This window comes from Sphaerodactylus townsendi, linkage group LG07, assembly GCF_021028975.2.
Source record: "Sphaerodactylus townsendi isolate TG3544 linkage group LG07, MPM_Stown_v2.3, whole genome shotgun sequence".
Taxonomy (NCBI): domain Eukaryota; kingdom Metazoa; phylum Chordata; class Lepidosauria; order Squamata; family Sphaerodactylidae; genus Sphaerodactylus; species Sphaerodactylus townsendi.
The window spans coordinates 20474550-20494594 of NC_059431.1; the positions used below are offsets into that span (position 1 = coordinate 20474550).

At 43.8% G+C, this 20045-nt stretch overlaps 1 protein-coding gene and 1 long non-coding RNA gene across 2 annotated transcripts in view; one reads left to right on the forward strand and one right to left on the reverse strand.

Moving 5' to 3' along the window:
- ADAMTS12 (ADAM metallopeptidase with thrombospondin type 1 motif 12) overlaps nt 1-2856 on the reverse strand; it is a 208668-nt gene extending 205812 nt beyond the window's left edge. Inside the window, exon 1 of the mRNA XM_048504340.1 lies at nt 2596-2856. Within this exon, the coding sequence (XP_048360297.1) occupies nt 2596-2722 (127 nt within the window). The 5' untranslated portion in view covers nt 2723-2856. The remainder of the gene's footprint in view (nt 1-2595) is intronic.
- Nucleotides 2857-12125: 9269 nt separating this feature from the next.
- LOC125437274 lies at nt 12126-19858 on the forward strand. The gene is made up of 3 exons (XR_007245157.1): nt 12126-12377; nt 15840-15927; nt 19799-19858. It is a non-coding gene; the product is annotated as an uncharacterized LOC125437274 (long non-coding RNA).
- The last annotated feature ends 187 nt before the right edge of the window (nt 19859-20045 follow it).

The following is a 20045-nucleotide window of genomic DNA, read 5'->3' on the forward strand; positions in this document are numbered from 1 at the left end:
ATGGAGGAGAAGTCAATCTATGGCTACCAATCTTGATCCTCCTTGATCTCAGATTGCAAATGCCTTAGCAGACCAGGTGCTCAGGAGCAGCAGCAGCAGCAGCAGCAGGCCATTGCTTTCACCTCCTGCATGTGAGCTCCCAAAGGCACCTGGTGGGCCACTGTGAGTAGCAGAATGCTGGACTAGATGGACTCTGGTCTGATCCAGCAGGCTAGTTCTTATGTTCTTATGTTCTTAGCTCGGGCCGTTTCCGCATGGGCCAAAAACGGCGGCTTGGGGGCAGTAAAAACGCTGCCCCCAGGCCGCCGTTCACACAGGCAGCGCTGCTGAAACGCAGCAGCGCCGACCTGGCTGCCCTTCCCCTCCCTCAGGGCGGCGTCAGGCCGCCCTAAAAAACAACCCTTTAAAGGGTTGTTTTTGAGGGGACAGCGTCTTCCCGGCGGCGCGGTGCAAACAGCACCGCCGGGAACACGCTGTTTCCCCTTCCCTCTCCCACTTACCTCGTCCCTGTCGTCGTCCTGCTGGCCTCCTAAGTCCCTCCCTTGCTGTCCTCCGACCCCTGGAGGTTGGAGGGCAGCGTGGGCGGGGCTTAGGAGGCCAGCAGGACGACGACAGGGACAAGGGAAGGGGGAGAGGGAAGGGGGAAGAGGCGGCTCTGTGCGGAGCCGCCTCTCCTGCGGCGGCCTCTGCTGGGCTCGCTCGCACGCTTGCGTGCGAACGGGCCTCCACCCCCACGCCGGCAGAATTCTTGCCGGCGTGGGGGCGCTTAGAGGCTATACGGAAACGGCCTCTGATGCCAATCCAGATGGCCAGTTTCATATACACAAGTTTTAAAGTTTGTGTTTATTCTCCAATATAACATACAATGGTATACGCATTGGAGTGAAAAGGTGCTAAGCTGCACCTGTTGATATGGTTGCCACCCTCCAGGAGTTCTTCCCGCATTGCATTTGATCTCCAGAAATCAGCTCCTCTGGAAAAAATGAAGGATGGACTCCATGGTAACATATCCTCTATCCAAAATCTTTCCTCCTAAGGTTTGACCCACAAATCTCCAGAAATTTCCAGACATGGAGTTGGCAATCCTAGGTATCTACATTCTGAAGAATGTAAACTGCTTTGGGTCCCCATGGAAGAGAAAAGTGAGGAGCAAATTAAGCAAATAAATTAACAGGAACATATTGCTGGAATGGTCTCGAGGGCATCTAGCCCAACCCCCTGCACAATGCAGGAATTTCACCATTTCCCCCTGTTCACCCAATCATTTCTGCTCTATGTCCACAGGGAGGCAAAAAAACTCCAGGCTCCTTAGCCAATCGGTCATGGAGGAAAATAAAAATAAAATATGGCCTTGGTGCAGAATCCAACTACTTGAGAATTTCACTTCAAAAATAAGTTTCTAGTCCTGCTGAATGCCCAATGTTGGTTTGAAACAAATGATGCCTCTTAAAATCTCAGAAACCAGAGGGGTGGGTGAATAAAATTCCTTGTGGTCAAAAGGTGGCACGTTGTTCTTCCTCATGAGTTACAGAAGTAGAACAGATTATGAAAAAGCAAGCCAAACACAGAGAAATATGGTTGTAGTGGGTTTTCCGGGCTGTGTGGCCGTGGTCTGGTGGATCTTGTTCCTAACGTTTCGCCTGCATCTTTGGCTGGCATCTTCAGAGGTGTATCACAGAGGGGAGTCTGTTACACACTGCCAGCCACAGATTCAGGTGAAACGTTAGGAACAAGATCCACCAGACCGTGGCCACACAGCCCGGAAAACCCACCACAACCAGTTGAATCCAGTATTGAAAGCCTTCGACAATACATAGAGAAATATGCTTGGTTTGTATAATTTAAACAGGCTGTAGAAGTTTATTTCTTTCTGGGACTGAACTTTGCTTGCAGAGACCTTCCTTTCAACTTGCTGGGTTTGTTTTCCCCTACTAGAGTCACATATTGTGCATTCTTTTGCACATAGATTACCCCAATGAAGAAACATCTCTTCAAACTGTTTCTTTTTTTTTAAAAAAACCCAATAATGATAAATGATGTAGTACCAAAAAGCAGGATGTTTTGCAAGAGCAATTACCCTAAAAAGAAAACGGTTATGCAAACTTGTTTCTTTTTCCAAACAAAACCCACCAAAGCAACCTAACATAGTTGCAACCTGAGTGGCCACTTAGCTCACCCCGAAGCATCAGCATTAGCATAATTCCCTCAGTAACATCAACTAAATATTCCAAGCTGGCTGACTGGCTGCAAGAACATTTGCAACTCAGGGAAGCCCTCGTCTTTTGTGGGACATTTTTAAAGCCTCCAGAAAGGCTGAAGGCTGCTTCATATTTCAAGACTGGTGGGTCAGGAAACAAATGGGTTTACAAAGCAGCACAGAAACTAAATATTGCGAGCAGTGAATCCCACACAAAGCAAAAGGCACTGCACAAAAGAGGAGTCTCGGATAAGTTTTTTTTCTGCAGATGTGCCTTTGAAGATATTAAGAGCCAGAAGGGGGATGTGAGAGAAAGATGCCCACATTGCCTTATGTTAAAATGCAGCTGTTTTAACTCTTTTTTTTTCTTAAAAAAAGAAACAAGAGAAGCCACTGACCTTGCCTCTTGTCAGGGAAGAAAAAACGGCCCGGTGGAGGATTTCTACCAGAGCACAACGCCAGGATATTAAAGAAGTGGACCCACAAGGAGGCATTTACAAGCCAGTTTCTCTGGAGACATGGCATGTTTTGGTTGCAGCGTTTATGGAAAGGCGCTTAGTTGGAAAGTAAACTGTATCGCTGCATGGCCAAGGGGCTGAGAAGATTAATGCATAGAAAGAGAGACAGAGAGAGGAGAGGCGAAGGCAGGGGAAGGCGCTTTTTTTTCCCCCTGAAAAGGGGAGTGATTAGATGTTCTGGTGTCTGATTTCTGGAGGGGGAGGAAGTCGAGCATAGTGAGGAAGTCATTTCTAGGGAATCCCTTGTTCACGCGGAGATGAGAGAATGCCTGTTGTCAAGGCACAACAAGGAACCTTCTGAGAACCAATCCTGACAGCCACCTTGGTGATGAGACAGGTTGAAAGCATTCGGATTCTTGGCGCGCGACACCCACAGAGCGTTCCGCCTTGCCTGGAATGTGCTCTGTTTTCTGTCCCACCATCAAAACATGTGTGAGAAAGACTTTCAGGACCGGTCTGCAAAATGCTACAAACTCGAGAATGATAACTTATTTGGGCTCTAGGGAGTTTTGTGAGAAGGCGAGAGTCACTGAAAAAGACAATAACGCCAGGAAAAGTTAAAAGTTGCAGGAAAAGAAGAAAACCCAATATGAGATAAACTGACTCTGTAAAGGAAATCACAGCCCTCTGGCCTCTTCTCCATGTGCAGAATAGTGCGCTTTCAATCCACTTTCACAAATGTTTGCAAGTGGATTTTGCTACTCTGCACAGTAAAATCCAGCTTCAAAGTGCATTGGAAGTGGATAGAAAGTGCATTATTCTGCATGTGCGGAAGGGGCCTTTGTTTGCAAGATTCCTTTGTTGCAAGACCTGAGCAAGGCTGTTGACAATAGAATGTTTGAGAGGATATTGATTTATAGGGCCACCAGGGGTTGTATGGCACTTAACACAGGCCCTTTCCCCACTTACCGTTTGCTGCGCGCTACTCTCCCCAAATAGCGCGTGGTCCAGCGGCGCTCCCCACGAGTCCGGGCGGTGACAACGCAGCCGCCCCGACTCTGCGCTCTCACGTCCCCTCAGCGCACGTCATTTCTGACGCTGAAGAAATGGCACCTTCTGACTGCCCCGCACAGACCGCGGGGGAGTGGGGAACACAACCCCGCGGCAGAAATCGCTCACGCTGAGAGTAGCGCACTGCAAATCGTAAGTGGAGAAAGGCCCACAGACACAGGGAATTGAAGGCTAGAGCAAAATTATTAAAAATCCATAGCAGGCAAGTGAAATCAGGGGCATACCCAGAGTTTTATTTATTCAGGTATTTATAGCACACTTTTCTCTTCAGCAGGGACCCGAAATAGCTTCCATAATTGTTCCCCTCTCCACCATTTTATCCTCTCAACCACAATCCTGTAAGGTAGGTTAGGCCGAAAAGGACTGGCCCAAGATCAGTTGGTTGGGCCTCTCGAATCCTAGTCTGACGCTGTTGCTATTTCTCTATGCCAGAGCTCAGCTTCTCAAACTGTGTTCACATCCACTTCCATGGAACATGAGAATTCCGAATCAGTGTTTTGAGCATGTGCAATATTTGATATGAAAAAAAATAGGATGTTTTGGTAAACGCCTACATTCCTGCTGGGTGACTTTGGGCTAGTCGCAGTTCTCTCAGTGCTCTCTCAGCCCCACCTACCTCACAAGGTGCCTGTTGTGGGGAGAGGAGGGGGAAGGAGTTTATAAGCTGCTTGGAGACTCCTTACAGGAGAGGAAGGTGGAACTTTGGAACAAGGCAAAATATTGATCACGTTTCAATATGTGCGAAACTTCCGTGTGTTACTGAAAGACAACATGAACTAGTTGTGCACTTTGTCAATTAAACTTGAGAGTTGTGTGTGAATATCAAAGAACACTGGCAAGGAATTGTTGGCAACTTTTCTGTGTGTTGGTGCAAAATTTCCAGTGTCTGGAGAAGGAGTCACTGCTCTGCATAGTTCTTGTCTCTCTTCTGTTTTCTGGAAGGCAGCATAGCACACAATGATGACCCATCCAGGAGCCTTCTGCCTTTGCTGTCCTGTACTTCTCACATGGTAGGCAAAGAAAAATGAACACTGGGGTTCTCTCACCCTTGAATTTTTTGAGTTTGTTCTCTGAAATGCCTTTTTGAGTTTGTTCTCTGAAATGCATGTAGTACTTAGCCATACATGCAAGGGAAGTAAAAGGCCAGCTAAGCCTTAGCGCAGCCATTCTCAACCAGGGTTCCGTGGTACCCTGGGGTGCCGTGAGCATGTCCCAGGGGTACCACGGCATCACTACCACCACCACCCTCATTTTTGTGGTGTCTCCCACCAGCGCCAGCAAGGACATGGAGCTGGCCCATGGGGCAGGGCCTGCCACAAGGTCAGCAGCCACCCCCACCCCCAGTGCTTCCCTTCACCCTGGGAGGGGAAGGTGGGGGGTGTGGCAAGCAGGGGCAATGGGAGGGGAAGGTGGAGGGTGGCGGCAGGGGTACCGTGAGATATGAAGAGTGAGGTCAAGGGTACCCTGACCTCGAAAAGGTTGGGAAACACTGCCTTAGAGAGTCGCTTGGCATCTGTTGTCAAGGGTCAGTCTTGAATGCTGGGTAATCTCATCCCACCTAGCAGATCCCTGTGAATGCTGCACTGTCGACCAATAGAACAAAAGTGATACATTTGCTCCACATCACAGTAGGTATTTGGAAAGACCTAGAGGGGCAGGTCATGGTTTATGTCAATTTCACCCATCTCCCAAGCCAGTCCTCAGGCTTTTAACTCCAGTCTCCCTGCCACAACAACCCTCCAGCCTGCTTCTCAGCAACCCCTCATAGCTCTATCCAAAGATGGGATTTTTTTCCAGCCTCAAAATCCCCCTGACAGGAGCACCTTGGAGACAATCTGCATAGGGGAGGAGGACATCTGTTTTTTTACTCCATATACTTTTCATTGCACACCATTTCTATTTGGGAACGTTTTCCCTGTGTGCCCAGATTGGCCCCGGTGGACGCAGGTCTTTTTGCCTTCTCTGCACTGCCTTTATTGGAAGCCACTCAGGACTTGCCTACACGGGACACCCTTTCTGGGGTTGCCCTGAGTCCTCGGGACCCAGAGCAGTCTTGGAAACCACTTCCCGTGTAGTTAAGCCCGAATGAGAACAGGTGGGTGTTTTAGAGCTGCCCCCGCAAGTGTAATTCAATAAAGCTAAATAGTTTACCATTTGTTGTCTCTGAGTCTTTCTGTCATGTCTCGGTAGTCAGGTTATTTGGTAGTAACCCAACCCTTCCACAGAGCTTCCAGGATGACTTCTTCCTGATAGCAGGAGGCTGCGACCATTTGAACCTCTGCCACCTGTCCAATAAAAAAGGCGGACATTTGATTTGGGTATTTCTTTCGTTAAAGCCTGTGGTGATTATTGGGTGCAAACTGATATGAAACAAACAAACATGGTGACCTGAATTGTCTGAATCTTGATGCTCATTGAAGTCAGCTTCACAATTTGGAGACAAATCGGAATCTGAAGAGTGAGGCCTTGTGGGTACCACGGTGAGCATACGCATTGAATCCTGCCTGGACTGAGAAGCACATAGGGAGGGATTCAAACCCCCCTGACCCTCAGGAGCACCTTGGAGACAATCTGCATAGGGGAGGAGGACATCTGTTTTTTTTCTCCATATACTTTTCATTGCACACCATATCTATTTGGGGGAGGTTTAATGTATTCCTGCATCTTTTCTGAAATGTAGAAACTTGGATGTATGTAGTTCAGGCTGTTGGAACATGAATGTGATCCTGTTGACACACCATCCTGCCCTGTAAAAACAGACCGTCTTTTTAGGGAACACGTGTGTGGGGAGGTTATATGTAGAAAATCTTTGGTTCCAACAGAAGAATGCAGTCTATATGAGAACTGGATTTTCTTCACATTGGAAACTCTGTTTCCTTTATATATATATATATAATTTTTAAATTTTTATAATTTTTTTAAAAAATATATAATTTTTTATTGTATAGAATATTGTATAGAATATATTATATATAATTTTTTTATTGTATAGAATATTTGTACAATTGTTACAATCAATATCTTCATTCCATCTATACATTTTTCCATTTTCTCCCCCCTCCCCCCCTCTTTTCTATTGGTTATTTCATGCAAGCAGCAGGAGATTCATTCTTCTTATTCTCTTATTCCATAGTTCTTCATTAAATCCGGCTTCTTCCATCCATTTTCCATACAATGTCCATAGCTTCATAATATCTTCCATTTTTTCTTTCCATAATATGTTTTCTGTCAGTCTCTCAAAGATCTCTAACTGTATTTGTTCCCATATGTATTCCAACCATTTTGAAACTGTCCATTTTTTGTTATCTTTCCAGCCCAACGCCAACACTGCGTGTGCTGCTCTAATAATTATTTTATACATTGGTTCCAAACTTCTGTTCACTCTTATATCCTCTATTATCCCCATAATTAGTAAATCTTTATTTACATCAATTTTTACTTTTACCAACTGTTCTACATATTTCAAAATATTCTCCCAAAACTTTTTCACTATTTTACATTCTATCCACATATGGATATAATATGCTCCTTTTTCTCCACAATGCCAACATTTTGGGCTTAATCCTTTAATCATATAGGCTAGTTGTATTGGGGTTCTGTACCATTTAAGTAAAACCTTTCTTTCTAGTTCCACATATTTTTCAATCTTTAACTTCTTCATACTGTCCATAATTCTTTCTATTTTTTTCTTCTTCTAAAAAATTATCTTTCTCCCATTTTTGTTTCAACATTCTTATCATAAATTCTTTATCTTCTACCATGTACTTGTATACTGATCCTATAATTTTCCCTTTTAATATTTCATGGAGTCTTAGCCATTGCTTTATTATACAGTCACCTTTTATTCTAAATTTCCTTAATTTTTCCCATAAGCCTCTTATTGCGGAAACTGTGTTTCCATGCCCGTGGGGAAAAAGGTGCACTTCAATGCAGGTTCTGGGGGTGGGGGGAGGGAAGAGCGCATGCCAGAACCAGGATGAATCCATGTTCAGAAATGTTACTGCATGAACCTACGCACGTTTGCTTGGAAGCAAGACCCATGTATGACCCAGTGGGGCTGACTCCAGGTTGGTATGTATCAGATTATAGCTTTGGTTGAAAACAGCCAATCTCAGTGAAGGAGCTTAATAGTTCCTTTGTTTGGGAGAATGCCATGCCAAGAACCATAGAATCTCAACCGTGTCCTCCCAAGCAGGGAATTTTATCCAGAAATGCTTTTTTTCCAACATTGAGGGTTCACCCCAAACTTTTAAATAGATGAGAAAGGGTCTGTACCAGAGGCTTTTGATGTTTCTGCCTAAAATATTGAACAGAACATAGTTAAAATAATATTACTGCATGAACTTGCTTTTTCCTACACTTCTGTTAGACTTAAGGTTGCCAACCACATTAAGATTTTATAAAAGACGCCACATTAAGATTTTATAAAAGAAGTAGGCCATTCTTGTTCTTGGAAAAGCTATACATTTTCCTCACACACTCTTTGCAGCAGTCATTTTCCAACTGTCCTTTCTTCTCAGCTTTCAGCTCAGGCCTCTTAGAATCTTTCTGTCATTCATTCCTCCAGTTGCTGTTGGGGCTGTCACATTTCACAGTTGGGTTTACTGTCTTATATAAGTCAAAGCACAGCAGTTGAGTTAGTGTGCCTCACACTTTTAACAGCTCAGCTGTCAAGTATTCTGTGGATTTGACAATGAACTCTGCAGCTTCCAGAAGAAATGAGTGGATTGTTATGGCAGGAATAGCCAAAACAATTTTAGGGATATGGGTGACCAAGGGGTATGCAATTAGGTTGGGAACCACTGGTCTACAAAACAGTTGTAATTCTCGATCTCCAAGACTTACATGGAGGTTGGGAAACTTAAGGGAGAACAGCCTTGCTGTTGGCTCAACTTCCTCATTTTTGGCCACTAGTTCAGCTCTCCCCCTCCCCTGGGTGCGCATGCGCACACACACACACATTTTTTGAGCTGACCGGCCTCCACCACCATCAGGTTCTCATATCACATCTGAATGCCAGCAGTTTGGAACAGGCACAGATGCTGTTTTTAGGTACTAGAGTGGCTTAACATTAGGTACTGGAGTGGCAAGATTTCAGGCCTGTTTCACCTCTTACCCTCTCCCAGGAGACTTTGGAGGAGTCTGTGTCTCCCTAGCAACTGCTGTCAGTGCCAGCACCCAACCATTGTAGGAACTGTCCACTGGGAAGGATCAGGAACCCCAAGCTTCCTTTCCAACTCTGAGACCTTGCCTCTGTTCCTCCCATTTCCCCACTCCTGGGCACTACAGAGACGATTCACTCCTGGAAAAATAGCTGCTTGACAACTACCAGCCTTTCCCCTCCTAGCCCTATGGTACAGAGTGATGAGCTGCAGTACTGCTTACAACCTGAGTTTAGTCCCGACAGAAGTCGTTTTCAGGTCGCTGGCTCAAGTTTGATTCAGTCTTCTATCCTTCCAAGGTTGACAAAATGAGTATCCAGCTTGCTGAGGGTAGATGACTGAAGAAGAAAATGGCAAACCACCCCATAAACATAGTTTGTTTAATAAACGTCATGATTTGGTGACTCCCCGTGGGTCAGTAATGACCTGGTACTTGCACAGGGGACTACCCTCACCTTTTAGATTTTTCTGCATCCAGTGAGGTCTGAGAAACCCAAACTGGCAGCAGATTTGGCTATCGGGTGCCTGTGTGTGTATGTTTTACACAATTTTTGTTGTTCTAATTTACTTATTGTTATTAACTGCTGCTGTGTTTTCATTGGATTTAGTTTTTATACTGTATTAAATTGCTGTTTGAAACAGCCATGTGGTGAGCCACCTCGAGCCCTTCGGGGATGAGGCGGCCTATAAATTTAAATAAATAAATAAATAAATATCCACACAGAGGTGAGCTTTTTTCTCGTTGGCAACCCTATATACTAGAGCTGCTTCTACATGTTGATTTTTCTCTGTGTAGCTTCTATGCAGTTGTAAATGTAGAGGATTGCCAGTAAAATGGGGAATCCACACTGAAGTTTTCCCTCAGTTTTTTTGACACAGCCCTCTATAGACGCCATTTCCCCATACATGAACACCTGGAAGCAGTTTTTTTTTTAAATCAGCAATAGATATCACTCACACATGATAATGATCAGTTGTAAAAACGTACTAGTTCCCAATTTTCATTTTTAAGTACGCTTCTAGCGGTTTTTATGTAGAATTATAAACCGCCAAGAAAAAATTAGTCTTATCCCTTTAATAGAGGCTTAACATGTTTAAATGGCTAGGTGAAGTTTTTCATGGCAAGGAGGTAGGTTAAATTCCCTGGTAAATAATATCCACTTAACCCTCTATTAAAGGGGTAGGACTTCCCCCCCCCCCCTAGATTGTTGGCATCCCTAGCTGTGAGAAATGTACCGCCAGTACATTTCCCCTTATAACTCCACACCCAAAGGGGCTAGAGACTTGCTTTTTAAAATAATAATAATAATAATAAAGCTGGGGACAAGTACATTGTTACAATAGACATTACAATATTATCATACAGGTATTTCTGCTTTTTTTAAAAAATCCTCAGAAAAAGCTCGATAGTGGTGATAGAAAAATGGCTGCCACAGAGACTCAGCTAACAAAAATGGCCCCAATGTCTGACAAAAACACATAGCTTCTCATACACACAATATCAAAAAATGCTCCGTCTCCAATCTTTCCTAAAAGATTTGAAAAATATCTCAAGAAAGCTATATGGAAGGAGTCCAACATCATGTGAATGTTCCTGAAAACTGCTGACATCCTGCTGTCAGAAAGCCACATAGTGGAGTAATCCCTCTGAGCAGCAACAGGTCATGTTGAAAATGGAGGATTTCCATGGAATTCACTTGACCGTAAAAAAACAAAACAAACACACCCACTACATAGGCCATAAATGAGATGTGCGGGAGCAGCCAAACGTTCCCTCCGATCACTCAAATATCTTCCTAAACTCTTGACAAGCAAGGCGCATTCTCTTCCTCCTCAAAATGCCATCCAGTTCTTAACATTTGGAATATTCAATAGCAAGAACCTCAGAGCTACCCAGTATTTTCACCAGTTATACCTGTGAGAACTGGTAATTCTGCTGTCCCGCTGCACTGATTTCATCAACTCAACTTAGTGATTCTTTTAATAACTGCCACCAGTTTTATTTGGGGGTTATCATGACCTCACTGAGCTGGGTCTTCAGTCCTTCCAGAATCTGCCTCCAGGATTTTGCAGCCCAGTGTTGGCAACCATACAAAGTTCCAGTTGAGATGACTTGACAGCTGGACAGACCCCCCCTAAGGCATGACTTAAAAGCGAAGAGTCCTTCCACTAATTCCTCTCACACACACTGGATTTTTCATGTATTTAGAAAAGGGATTAGCCTGGAGGGGGGGAAATGCCCCGTCCCTTTAAAAGAAATTAAGGTTTGGATGTGGGCAGGCTGGTTTTTCATGGAAGTAATTAATCACCGCTAAGGAGACAGAACATATTGTGCTCCGGGCTGTTGACATCCCAAGGAAGCGTGGATTCTCAGCAGATCCGTCCCACCTGCCCTGGGCTCACACTCATGTTTTAAGGATTAAAAAATAAATAAAACTGCTGTGATTGGGTGAGCAACACAGCAGAGAAATCTGTGCTTGCAATAAACTGCACCCTGCAATTTCTACAAGGGAAAATGCTTTTGGTGTGTATGTAGTGGATTGGTGCTTGTAAAAACAGAGTCCCTACTTCTTCAGTATTACAGAGCAGGGTATCTCTGGGAGCTAGGCTGATGTTGCTAGAGGGTATTGGCTGCTAGCCAGCATGAGTTTGCTTCCTCTGTTTCCACCCTATCTATTTATTGCAAAACAGTTTATTACAAAAAACCATAGTAACTCTCTTCGTCTCTCAAGAGAACCAGCCTTGTGCAGAAGATTACAGAAAATGTCCCGCCCTCCCCAGGAAAAATGGAACCCTAAATGGAGATGCATGCTGGCTTATACAGGCTATTGCCGTAAGCCATTTACCGAACCTGTCATGTCCTGGATCTCTTTAATGGCTTAAGCATTTAAACAAATGACTGTAGGACACCGGCAGCTCTGAGAACAGAAAGTCCCACAGGCTGATAAGAGTCCTGCTCTCATTGCTATTGACCTTTGCTCAGCATGCTTTAACAAGCATCTGGAGTCGGTTTAAAACTTAATCCAAGACAGCTGTTTGTATGTGTTTCTGTTCTACACTGCAGCCTTCCCTTCGTTGCCTGGCACGGCTGCTTACAATGGCTTTCCCCGGTGGATTGCATTTTGAAAGCGTGTGAACGGATCTTTCCCTGTTAGTTCTCCTGCTACGTCACTCATGATTTTGCAAGCTTCTGTCATATCCTCTCTCGGTTGCCTGTTCTTTTTTGCATAGCCCAGCCCAGCCTGATCTCGCCAGATCTCAGAAGCTGACAAGTATTTGGACGGGAGACCCCCAAGGAACATCAGTCATGATGCCGAGGCGGGCAATGACAAACCACCTCTGAACGAGGTCACCGTTAAGTCAGCTGTGACTTGACAGTACTGGGCCACCTTCTGAACCTCTTCCTGCAAAAAACGCATATGGCTCCTTGGAACAAGGCCAGCTCTGTCTTTCTCGTTATTGTTCCTGCCCCTTCCCACTGAAAGACAGGTATGTAGCCAAATCTCCATTCTGTTTATATACTTGGCTCAGCGACGGAGCATCTGTTTTGCATGAAGAAGATTCCAAATTCAATCCCTGGTCCTCCTAGCTTAAAAAAAAAAACAATATATAAAATCCTGGAGAGTCTCTACCACTGAAAATACTTTTAAAAAAATTTATTGTATCATTTGAATGTTACAGTTTATAATAATATCCTTCTTCATACATTTTCAAACAATACATTTCCCCCCTTTTCTCCCTCCCCTCCCGTTTCATCTTCTTCATAGTTTTGACACACAAACAGCAGCAAGTTCATTCTCCGTAGCCTCTTCTCCCATATTTCTTCATTGACTCGAGCTTCTTTCATCCAGTCCGTGTATATTGTCCATATCTTCAAAATTTCATTCTGTTTATCGTGCCACGTCTTATTTTTGGTTAAATACCGTATATCGAAAATATCAAGTGTCACTTGTTCCCAGATATATTCTAGCCATTTCTGAAATGTCCATTTTTTTCTTTTCTTTCCAACCCAAAGCTATTGTTGCATGGGCTGTTTTAATCATTATTTTATACACCAATGATCTTACTCGGTATAAGGTAGCATTCGGTATAAGGTATGCATTCATGTGACACTCCCCCTCCCCCTTTTCCCCACCTTTCAAGCCGAATCCAAGACGTTATTTTTATTTATTTATTTGTTAGATTTATATCCCGCCCTTCCCAATAGGGCTCAGGGCGGCACACATCAGAGTAAACCAATACAATATAAAACCAGTGTAAACAAACAACATCACCAATTAAAATGTCAGTAAGCAGAACAATAGAATAAAATAAAAACAGATGGTTATAAAGCACTCTCTTTTCCAAGCGGCGCATATGTCTCTGTAATCTGCAGCCTTCAGAGAGATGATGAGCCAAACTCTCTTTCTGTCCATCTTGTAATTGTTGGTCACAGCTGCATGTCAGGAAAAGCCACTCCTGTTGAATTTTGGCCCCTCATGCAGCCATTGAAGGCACTGAGTTTCCATCGATGCATAACTGGACAGGAGCAAAAATGTCAACAGGTACATCTTTTGCAGCTTGGAGATCTGGTGATATAAGAAACTGCATCAACTTAATTTCTGCTTGTTACGGGGCCATTAACAGAGGTTCTGTATCAGGCACAAAGTCAATAGATGTAGCTTTTCTTCAGTGTTGTGGTGTTGTTATGTGAAGTGGTCCCATCTGTTGAACGTCAATTATGGAGAGTGGTACAGGAGCTCTGCCACAAAAACATGAAAGAGAGCATCCCAAACACCAGCAAACAATTGCCAGCATCTTCTATTTCCTAGGAAGAAGATGACCAACGGTGGTTTTTCCTATCACAAAATCATGGGGAAAACAATACTTGAAGAAACTTCCTCATTTCTGCGGCTCTTAAAGAGAAAGCCCTGTGAAGATCTAAATTTAGTTACGTTCACCTGGTCCTTTGAACTGTTTGGTACATCATGTATTTGCCAGTATAGTTGTTACAGGTGCCAGTCAATCTGGTTGCAGGATACTCTTTTCCCAGGCTTTGCCAATAGTGGAGATCATTATTTTGACAAGCAGTGCTGATGTGGTCCTCATTGTCTCTGAAGCCTTTCAGTAACATGCCAAAGGTTCTTGTGACATATTTGGACACCCATCAGTTCCCCAAGCAGAGAACAGTGCAGGAATCATCTATCCTTTCATCAAGAGGAAATCAAGCTAAGCAGCCGGCCAAGCCTACCTTTGGTCTGCAGCAAAAATCTGGACTGGTACCTGCTTTGAAGGGCTCTGAATACCCATTGTAACTTTTTTGCTCTTTTCCTAGTGTGACTCCCTTTATGTGTAACCTCTGAAAATACACCTCTATGTAGCATTCTGGGGTGATGGTGTGTTATGCTACCTCCTTGCCTTCTTTATTTTCACTGCCATCAGTCAAAGAATTCTTAGCTGGACCCAAAGAATAGGATGGCTCAGTTGTATACGGTAGAATAAGAAGGAGAAGAGAAGAGTTTGGATTTATACTCTCAGAGGCGTAGCTCCAAGGGGACGGAGGGGGTGCAACACACCGAAGGGGCGCCCCTGTCGGGGTGTGGCAGGGGCATTCCGGGGGCATTCCAGGGTGGGATGGGGGCATTCTGGGGCGGGGCGGGGGCATTTCAGGATGGGATGGGAGCAGAGGATGCACCAGAGCGCCGGCCTCTTTTCCACTTTCCTCTGTATACCCTGCCTTTCTCTCCTGTAAGGAGACTAAAAAGGACTTACAAACTCCTTTCTCTTCTTCAGCCATCTAGACCTGGGCCCTGCCTGATGTAAAACTCCAAGTATACAGCATACAGGGAAGGAATGGAGGGAAAATCTGCCACTCCAGCTGTGTTTAGCCACATCAGAAAGTTTAAAGGTGGTCTTAAACTTGTGACTACCACAATGCCTTGTTTGTATACCTGCCTTATTCCAATGAAGATGTGTTGGTCATTCAAGGTCAGTATTTTGAAAGGCAATAGCACTCCAGGGGAGCGTGTGTAGTAGTTAAGAGCAGGTAGAATCTTATCTGGAGAACCGGGTTTGATTCCCCACTCTTCCACATGAAGAAGAAAAGTTTAGAGTCTCCTGTAAGGAGACTCAAGGCGTTTTAACAATCTCCTTTTCCACCCTGCCCCCCATAACAAACACCCTGTGAGGTGGGTGGGGCTGAGAGAGCTCCAAAGAACTGTGACTAGTCCAAGGTTACCCAGCTGGCATGTGTTGGAGTTCACAAGCTAATCTGGTTCACCACAGCTCAAGTGGCAGAGCAGGGAATCAAACCCGAGTTTTCAGATTAGAGTGCACCTGCTCTTAACCACTATGCCATAGTGGCTCTCTTTTATGGTGAACGGGATTTGTTTCCCCACTCCTTCACATGAAGCCTCCTGGGTGACTTTGGGCCTGACACAGTTCTCTCAGAACTCCCTCTACCCCCCCCTACCTCACAAGGTGTCTGTTGTGGGGAGAAGAAGGGAAAAGGAGTTTGTAAGCTGTCTTGAGACTCTTTACAGGAAAGAAAGGTGGGGTATAAACCCAAACACTTCTTCTACCCATCTTCTCAGATGGACATTTTCCCTATCACCTACTACTTGTTCCTTTTAACTGGAGATGCCGGGAATTGAACCTAGGACCTTCTGCCAAGCAGATACTCAGCTGCTGAGCCAAAATGCTAAGGACAGAGGTTTTCTGATGCACCGTTCTGGTGCAATTTGAGGAATAAAACCTTCTCATCCTCCGGAACAGTCCTAAAACACCCAACAGAAATTTATCTTGCTTGTATACCCCGCACTTGGCTAACATTGCGCTGGGGGAAAAAATTAAAATTAATCCTCCTCCCCCTATCCCCTCCAGTCCCCAATTAATTTTCCAAAATGTCTGTGATCAATGTGTGTTGAAAATGATAGCTTTGAACACACCTGCTGTGTTTTGTTTCCTTCCCAGCCCCTGTCAAATGAAGAAAAGCTGTTTATTATGATTGCAGTGGTCGGCCCAGCAGATGTTTTCTACTTGAATACATTTAGGTATCGAGGTAGGAAGTTTTTCTATATGGTTTATTGGGGACAGCACAAAATGGATTTTTTTTTAAAAGGCTGATTTTGCACAGGGCTTGTAATAAGAAAATCACCCAGCCTTGTGTAGCCTGAGGTTTTTTATTTAGGACAGCTATTACTTTGGAAAATTCCTGGAAGATTTAACCCCCTGTTTTCACAGACGATTTTTCTTGGATCCTATTATTGAAAAGGCAAACAGAATAAAATTAAAGGCTTTAGAAGACCTTCATTTAATTCTCTTCTTTGCGGTCTGTTGCATTAATAACATCCACATGGTTCATTATGTTTTCAACATGGAGACAGGAGTGCTGAACTTTGACAGCAATTTATGTGGCAGACTCACCATTAAATCTCCCCGTGTATTTTTTCGTCTTTCATTCAAAGGGTAGGGCCGTGGACAGTCTTCATCACTTACTGATTTATTATTGATAGCAATGCTTTCTATGCCTTCAGCTGGACAAACCAGACTAGCTCTGTCTTGTCAGATCTTCAAAGCTAAGTAGGATCAGCCCTGGTCAGTACTTAGATATGAGACGACCAAGGAAGACCAGGGTGGCTATGCTGAGACAGGCGATGGCAAACCACATCTGCTTGTCCCTTGGCTTGAAAACCCTATGGGGTCAACAGGAGTTGGCTATGACTTGTTGGCTTTTTCTACCACCATATGCTGAGGTGATGGCAAACCACCTCTGCTTTTCTCTTGACTTGAAACCCTACAGCAGTGGTGGCGAACCTTTGGCACTCCAGATGTTATGTATGTATGTATTGGATTGGCCATGCTGGCAGGGGCTGATGGGAATTGTAGTCCATAACATCTGGAGTGTCAAAGGTCCGCCACCACGGCCCTATGGAATCAATAGGAGATGGCTATGACTTGATGGCTTTTTCTACCAACATATGCTGTCTTTCCAGAGACCTGCTCAATGTGGTTTACAAAGTAAAAATGCTGCAATATAATTATAAAAATGACACTGCATTATCTATGTTACAACAATCCCGAGGGGGAGGGTGGGAGGGGGACACACCATACCAAATAAGAGTTCCACAACCTAAATTAATATCTATAAACCAGTCATCAGGGTAGAAATGGACCATAACCAAAGCTTTTTAAAAAAGAAAGAAAGAAAAAATGGAACCCCTCAGTTAAAACCCTGGGTAAAAAGAATTTTTTTTGCCTGGTACATAAAAGTAAGACAGACACCTGCCAAAGGTGAGGTGCCAACATAGAATAGCCAACCTGTCTCTGGTTACCCCCTGTTCTGACAGATGAAGAGAGCTTTGATTTTCAGAAGCTTATACTCTGAAATTCCTGATGGTCTCTAAGGTGCTATCGGACTGGAATTGAACATTTTTTCAGCTAAAGGCATCCTGGCAGGTAGGGCTTGAAAGGGGATCCTGACTGGTAGGGGCTGCCCCATTTCCAGATGGGGCTGCAAATAAATGATTAGCAATTTCTTCATCAGCGTCAGTGTGTACTTTAAGGCCTCTGAACTGCTAGCACCAGAACTATGGATATACTGAATACATGTGTGTAAAGTGCTATCAAGTCACGGCTGACATATGGCAATCCCATTGGCTCTCAGGCAAGAGACGTTCAGAGGCGGTTTGCCATTGCCTGCCTCCAAGTGGGCTGAGAGAGTTCTGAGGGAACTGTGAGTGGCCCAGTGTCGTCCCAACAGGTTTCATGAAGAGGAGGGGGGAATCAAACTGCTAATATTAAGCACAGTTGCTTTAACCTACAGGACACCTGCCTTGAGCAATCACCTGAGTCTTGCTCTCTTGAAACACCTAGTCAGGCTCACAGTCAGAGCAGCCCAAGAAGGATCATTTTTTAACTGTAATTATTTTTCAGTCCTTAAAATAAGCTCTTTTTCTTTAAATGGAAGCAGAAAGTATGTTTTAAAAAAATTCCAAGGTGTGGCAAACAATACTTCATCTGTGGTGTTGCACTCATTAGTCCTGGGCGGCGGCAGCAATTCAGATAGAAATAATGACACAAAGAAAGGAGATCTTCCGTTCCATTTTCCTGACTGGAATTATTCCACTCACTGTATCCTTACTGTGTATTTGTGGAGTAGGAGTTTTGGTGGTTTTGCTCTGGAAGATCGAGCAGTGTTTTCTCAACTGGATAAGCTTACATTCAACAAATAGATGCATATATTCATTCCCCCGCTCTCTCAAATTCTTTGACTTAGAAAAAAATATGCTAGGTTTGTAAATATATATATGAGCTCCTAACAAACCTAGCACACACACACACACACATATACACACACATATATACACATATACATATACATATACATACACATACACACACACACATACACACACACACATATATACATATACATATATACATATATATACATGTATACATACATGCATACATGCATACATCCATCCATCCATCCATCCATCCATCCATCCATACATACATACATACATACATACACACACACACACACATATACATATACACACACACATATATATATACATATACACATATATACATACATACATATATATATACACACACACATACACACACACATACACACATATATACACACACATATACACACATATATACATATACATATACATACACATACACATACACATACACATACACACACACATACACACACACATACATACATACATACATACATACATACATACATACATACATACATACATACGTGTGTGTGTGTGCGCGCGCGCGCGCTAGGTTTGTTAGGAGCTCAACCCATGAGGAATGCTTGTGAATCAGTGGAACATTCAACAACTTACCATCAGTGGCAAGGGTTTGCAAATAAATTATTCATCTATATAATCGTGTCGAGCCACCAAAAGTAATTTGGGTCTCTTCTAATTAAATGCATCGAGTCAGCTTCATGATTAATGAAATTAGATGTGGGCGAGTAAATCCATATATCACTCTTCTCATATTGGAAGACTGAGAAAAAAATGTTGTTTTTTCAAAGAGCAAAGATGCTTTTTCTGGTTTGGTGATTGGTACTTTTTGCTGCAATCCTGGTGAATCCAAAATAGATCTCATGGAATCTGCAGCTATGGAGTCTGCAGAAGGCCCACCTTGCAGAGGTAGATAAAGGCCCATCTGCTCCAGTGGCTGTCCAGCCTGAGGGGTCAGTATGGCTAAGCAACTGGTGGGACACCTACTCAACTGGAGACATTTTGTTGGACTCCCATTTCCTAGGGCTCAAGAATCAGACAGCACCATCGCTTGCAGTCACAAAATGGGAAAACTCAAATTTTGTACCGGGCTACATTTTCCCTAGATATGCCTCTGGTTGTCTGTATCCAGATTTAGTGCCACTTGTGAAAATGGCTTCTCTCCTTTGACTTGAGCATAGCTGCCTGTCCCTCTAAGTACAGTATAAGTGATCAAGGGACCAAAGTAGGTGCCCCCAACTCCCAAAAAGCTTCAACCTCTGCAGACACGTCCTCAAAGTAGCAGGTAGATGAATGAAAAGCAGGCTTCCTCCCTAGCAGCTTTTGGGGGCCTCCTTTGACACAAAGAACTCTGGACTGTTTAAATGTATTGGTAGCCTCCTGTAAAAGCACCAGGTCATTATTGACCTGTGCGGTTGTAACCCCCATGCTCAGAATGGGTTGACCCAGTAAGGGGTGGTGACTCAGAGCAGCAAGAGGCTGCAGCAGACCTCATGTAGTTTGGAGGAGACAAGGCTACCAGACTCGGACGTTGGTTGTATAAGCCCTTAACACCTTGTTAAGGTAAACTGCAATATTGTTGGGAACTACTGGGAAGGTAGTTGTTTATTTTTGCTATGTTGTAAATGTTGGAGTTTATTGTTTCAGGGTTTCTTTTGTGGTTGTAATGGGTGAGAGTTCTCCTGGAAACCTTCATCATGTTGAATCCTGTTCATCAAGCCCTTGGAGTCTTCAGGAGCCAACCCACTTGCAAAGAAGAATTGGACTTGGCAGTATCAGTAGACTGTAAATATAAGGACTTGAAAATGCAACCTGAACAGGACCTTGAAGTGTGATGTTAAATGTTGATGTTTGATGTTATATGTTAAGAAAGTAAACCATTTTGTTTTTAAAA